The sequence below is a fragment of the Macadamia integrifolia genome, chromosome 7 (assembly GCF_013358625.1).
Source record: "Macadamia integrifolia cultivar HAES 741 chromosome 7, SCU_Mint_v3, whole genome shotgun sequence".
NCBI classification, from domain to species: domain Eukaryota; kingdom Viridiplantae; phylum Streptophyta; class Magnoliopsida; order Proteales; family Proteaceae; genus Macadamia; species Macadamia integrifolia.
In genome coordinates, this window is record NC_056563.1 from 24,804,166 (window position 1) to 24,810,027 (window position 5,862).

The 5,862-nt window shown below is 35.4% G+C and overlaps 1 protein-coding gene across 1 annotated transcript; it reads left to right on the forward strand.

Moving 5' to 3' along the window:
* Positions 1–3,193: 3,193 nt before the first annotated feature.
* On the forward strand, positions 3,194–5,350 carry LOC122083883 (NEP1-interacting protein 1-like). Its single transcript, XM_042651809.1, has 5 exons — positions 3,194–3,553; positions 4,204–4,382; positions 4,583–4,666; positions 4,757–4,924; positions 5,038–5,350. The coding sequence occupies exons 1-5, from the start codon at positions 3,385–3,387 to the stop codon at positions 5,158–5,160; spliced, it is 723 nt and encodes a 240-aa protein (XP_042507743.1). The 5' UTR covers positions 3,194–3,384; the 3' UTR covers positions 5,161–5,350.
* The last annotated feature ends 512 nt before the right edge of the window (positions 5,351–5,862 follow it).

Here is a 5,862-nt window from a genome sequence, read left to right on the forward strand (position 1 = left end):
TGGGTTTATATGATTACTTTCGTTTATGTTTGGAATTTTATTTTGATCATAATATAGTCATACTCGATAGACCACTTCGGCTTGGATACCTAAACTCCCTCTCCATGTTAAAAGACATCTTTACACACACCTATTTTGGAGAAGAGAGAGATAGATATATAGAGTGTTGAAAGCATAGGCCATGCTCATAAATAAGTTACAAATCTAGACCCCAACCAAACTGATATATGAGAGATTGTGAATGAATGATTTTTAATATGGTCCTAGTGGAGCCCAACTCCCTTCCTAATACCATCCTATCATACTTTATCCGATATAGGTCATACCATACTTGGACCATGTTTGGATGTCAAGAAAAGAAAAGAATATATTATATTATATTATTTTAATTTTAGGAGAGATAGACACATAATCAATCATTGTGTCTTATTATGTTTTCTCTTTCCCTTTTTTGACACCCAAAAGCTAGGGATGGACCAAAACAAATACCTGTTGTAACCAGTACCATTGCTTTGGTTTGTATCTGAACTAGCTGTCTTAGAACCAAATGAATATAGTCATGGATCGCAATTATTATGGTTTAAAACTAGGTATCTTACTCATCTTTATATAAAAATGGTTATAGCCCTATTGACTCCATTTGGTTGCAAAGAAAATTAAAGATGAGGGAAGTGAAAATTTCAAACCTAAGAGAATTTTCTTTTTTGTATCCATTACCCACATGATGATGTCAGTGTAGCTTCAATCATTATATTTTTTATTATTAAATTTCACTTTGCATCCAAAGTAAAATAAAAATTACATCTAAAATTATTATTGCTAAATATGATAAGCAATTTATACAACTATGCTAAGTAATAATTATAATAATTTCATTTTTAGTTTAGAAACTTTCACTTTCTTTTTCTTTAATTTCCCTTGCAACCAAATGGAATCGATATCATATAAAAAAAAAAAAATGTAGACTTCTATATTTTTACCTGGTTTCCATTCAAATACAAAGTTTAAAAAAAAAAAAAAAAAATGAGAGAAACAAACTAAGATACACTAGGCCAAGGTGATAATGGCCAATATTATCATTTCTATGTGTTTCCATGGATTACAAAACCCAAAGTCTAGAAGCAGAAAAATAAAATAAAATAACCCTTTTGATGTTAGCTGGGTATTGATTATTTTTTGAAGCATTGTAATCCAACGAGTATATATTGGATTGAATAAAAATAAATAAAATGGCCCTTTCAAAAATATCTTGAGTATTGGATAGGTTTATAAGTGTGACATAACATAGGCTGTGTTCATGCCTATCTATATCTGGACCACGTTATGAATCAATTCAACTTAAAAGCGTTTTTGGTTGTTATCCTAAAAATAATTGAAGTGTGTAAAAGTCATGATTTTTTCTATCATTGTAGCTAATGATGTCAGATGTCTTTTTCCTTGCCTTGACTGGGAAAGCTAAAGTTCTTAGCTATGATTAAGACGCCACAGGAACCCATCCCAATTGAGGTGTTTACTGACAGCTTCATGTATGATGCAAGATTATCTCACCCTTCAGGATAGGGTATTCGAAGAAAAAAAAATTACTAATTATCTCTTCTTTTCTACTACTACTACTACTAGTACTTTTTGGGCATGCACCAATGAGGGGCGGTAAAAGGGACAATAGTCACAATACTATTATTTCACATGAAGAAAGAAGAGATAAACACAAAAGGGGTAATGTATGTTAACTTGACAGTTTAGACTTTAGAGAGCCTTTTCCATAATAATATTAAGGGATCGAGTTGTTGTCAAGTTACGTACACTATACTAGCGTCTCTTTGTGTCTATCTCTTTCTTTCCACAATAAGAAATAAACATGTCATTTCATAAAAGGGAAGAGAGAAATAGACACAGGTAGGTGCTAGTGCAACACATGCAGCCTAGTAGCATTATTTCTTCCAAATAAATATAAGGAAAAGTAATTCTTGTAGCGAAGCGTGGCCCTTAATAAAGCGGGAGTTTTTCATCATCGTCTTGAATAGAGAGAGATTCTCTCGATCTACTGTGATGTGATTATCTGATTGGACTGAGTTTCAACATTAACTCCCACCCTTATTGTATAGATTTGAAAACACCATCCAAAAGTCAGATGTCATGACTTAAGTTGTCCTCTTTTTTATTTTTTGGGTAATGGATGTTCTCTTTTCATTTGGTGAAAGGGAAACTAGATCCTAACAATACTAATGATTTCAACAAATCAAGATGCATCCAAATAAGATTTGGGAAAGCTCGTTGCCAATTGTACTCCTTGTATATATCAGATTCAGATCTTAAACTAAAACAATAAAAGAGGTATAGAACAGAGGACCCGGCTTTTATCCACACCATGGAGTCCATCCAATTCAATGGTAGTTCCTGAATTCTATGTTTTGCATACTTATTTGGTTGATCCATCTCCATCTAATGAGTTACGATCATTGAGATATTTAGACCATTATGTCTTGCAGTAATATACAACGTAGGAACTACCATTGAATTGAACAGACTCCCATCAAGTTTGATCGTGATCGGATCCTGACCTACTAGTTGTAGTTAGGGTTGTCAAACTTAAACCGAATCGATAAAACCAATTGGACCGAATCGAAGCCTTTTTGGTTCGGTTTTGATTTGGAGTATTGTAACCCCAAAATCAAACCAAATCACATCGGAAATCGGATGAACCCAAAGCCAAACCGAAATCGGTTCAAAACCCAGATTGAAACCAAAACCAAAATGGTAAGAAACCAAAAACAGTCCAAAATTCATTAAAATAGCGAAATTTAGCATAGTTGTATACACATTTGTATGAAAAATTGAATCCAAATCAGACCAAAAATCGAAACCAACCTGATTATAAAATGCATCAAAATCGAAATCAAATTGAAACCAAAATTTTCTTATTGGTTTAATTTCGACTTCAACATTCCCACATCGAAATCAAATCAACCTTGACTGAAACTGAACCAAATCGACCTGTTGACACCCCCAATTGTAATATTACAATAAATGTAACCCAATGAGACCCCTTTAGTCCTTTACTGACCCCTCAGGGACCCTTGCCTGGCGGCTCCCTTGTGGGTCAAGAATGATATTTTAGTGGAGGTCCTTTGGGTTTCTCACTAAATTATTTTTAGCTCCAATCTGATTTGCTATGTCGTGCAAATAGGTATGGAGGGGGCCGTCTATAAAACCTGCTCCCAAGGATTAAGGCAAAAATCTGGTTGGGTTATGTGGGTTTTTTGTTCATCTTCTCTTAACGATTAAAGTATCTACCTTCCTTCTGTTATATATGTAGTTGGTTTCGAGTTTCGACCAAGAAAACACCTTTTATGATCCGTATATTTGATTACAGGAGAAACGAAAATGGAGTTTTACACTTACCCATCTCCTTCTCCTTTGCCATCTCCTGTTGATTCTTCTTTGTCATCATTTGGGATCTGGGTTGAAAGAGTAAGAAGGGTTTGCCGCTCTGCGGTTTCTGCGATTCTTCGCAACCTCTTGTCTGCAATTTTCACCTTCTTTTTCGCATTGGGTGAGCTTTCCGTTCTTTGATTGTTCATCTTATGTTATTGTTCTTTCTTAGTTTCTTCTCCATATTGTCTTGAAAGGATTAATTATGCGTCTCTGTTGAAGTTAGAAACAGAGGTATGTGGGCATTGCCATCTTTTCGTTTAATTGCTTTTATGATTTTGTAGACAAAAAATGCTATACGAAATTCAACGAATTAGGTTCAAATTATGGATTTGCTCTCTTGTTCTTTCCCCCAGTTGTTGGATGTTTTTGTTTGTTTGTTCCTCTTTTATTAAAATTTTAAGCGATCACTGCCAAACTTCATCTTCCATAACCCCTCTGAAATTCTACAATGTTTTCTCTTTAATACGATTTGATAAGAAAAGTGATCCTCCTGAGGAGCAAACCATATGGATGTTCTTATGTTGTTTAATTTCAACTCATAATCCGGGAGAAATGGTGAAAAGCAGCTTCCCAAATTAAGAGAGGGATTTGGGTTTTTTCTTCTTTCATCATCTATGTATTCTTTTACTACTTGGAACCAGATTTATCTGGTGGTCCTGTTTATTTATGCTTCTTCTGATATCAAGGGTCTAGCTTGGGCAGAATGTAATTGTGTTCTTAAGATTGTTACTTATGGAGTTGGTTCTTTCTGCTTCTGTTTGTTTTCAGTGGGTTCCCTTTTAGGAGCAATGACTGGAGCCTTGATAGGCCAAGAAACTGAGAGTGGGTTCTTCCGTGGAGCTGCGGTTGGCTCCATCTCTGGAGCTGTTTTCTCGATTGAGGTGTTTGAATCTTCTCTTCATCTTTGGCATTCTGACGATTCAGGACTTGAGTGTCTCCTCTACTTGGTTAGTAGCTTTGCTTCACTCTCATTGAAGAATAGCTGCTAGTTTGCTTGATGTAATTATTAGGCTGCCAAGTATGGATTCAACTGTAAGATACTAGATCCCCAAAATCAATGGCCGAATCTTGAATTTATCCTTGAAACTTGATTTTTGCTGCATTTTCACCATCAACACTGTATTAATATCTTAATTGGATTGTCCAGATTGATGTTATTGCTAGCCTTCTAAGTGGAAGGCTCGTTCGGGAGCGGATTGGTCCAGCAATGTTAAGTGCAGTTCAGAGTCAGGTAATTATAGAAACCTTGAGATGTGGCTGTTTTATATGGGAAAAAGATGTGCCATGGTAGTTTGCTCACAATTTGGATAATTTTAATCAGATGGGTGCTGGTGAAACTGGCTTTGAAGAGGTCACAAGCATATTCGAGACAGGTGGAACCAAAGGGTTGTCAGGAGATTCAGTTGAGAAAATTCCAAAGATCAAAATCACAAACATGAACAATGTGGATGCATCAGGGGAGAAGGTTTCCTGTTCAGTATGCCTTCAGGTTTGGCCTTTATTCTTTGTTAACTATGTACTTCTCTGAGTATACCAATTGGATAATTTATAAAGACCTGATTAGATATTCATGCTTGAAATTTTTTTATTTCCTACCCTTAGGATTTTCAGCTTGGAGATATGGTTCGAAGTTTGCCTTACTGTCACCACATGTTTCACCTACCCTGCATCGATGAGTGGCTCATCAGACATGGTTCTTGCCCATTATGCAGAAGGGATATGTAATGCCCCTACTTCAAATTACCAGATGAGAATTTTTTTGATGTATTATTTTTAATTCTTGTTTTGTATTCTTAGTATCTGTAGGTTTTCTGCTTATACAATTTTTCCACTTGACCACCTTCAATGTAACAACACCACCTTGTTTATAAGAAAAATTCAGAATAGCAATACATGAATGATCAATGTTACCAAATATCTGTATTCTTCTCTGTTGATTCCCCTGTTTCTTCTTCATTGAGAATTGATGTGAATGCTTTTCTTTTTTCCTGTTGGGCCTCTTTGATAAACAAATAATGGTTAATCAGGTAAGTTACCTCATGTTCAGAAGAAAGCTTGCTAATCTTATATGGTGTACCTACCTCTACCTTTTGATTCTTTTATCATCATGCTCAATCCAGAAGATTCAAGGAAATGGTGGATTCATTGGAATGTTTACAATTTACAGACTTTGTCGTCGATGGTTTGGTTGATTTTTTTTCTGAGCAGAGGCTTAAGATGGCCCAACAGACCATGAAATATATTCAAATTGTGTAACACTTTGAAATGGTCCACGGGATATTTTTAACGAACACAGCTGCACCTAATGGAGACTTAAACTGGACTTAAACTGGTTCAAATATATAGTCATGAGGACTTCATTGATGGGTAATAAGTTCCTGATTTTTTTGCCGATGCTTCCATACCAATCGTCTTCCTCTCATTCAT

Bases quoted from the DNA above. Each gene is read 5' to 3' on its own strand.
- LOC122083883 (XM_042651809.1), top strand. From the start codon at position 3,385: ATGGAGTTTTACACTTACCCATCTCCTTCTCCTTTGCCATCTCCTGTT. The intron at 4,383-4,582 runs GTTAGTAGCTTT...TGGATTGTCCAG, and splicing joins TTGAGTGTCTCCTCTACTTG to ATTGATGTTATTGCTAGCCT. The intron at 4,667-4,756 runs GTAATTATAGAA...AATTTTAATCAG, and splicing joins TAAGTGCAGTTCAGAGTCAG to ATGGGTGCTGGTGAAACTGG.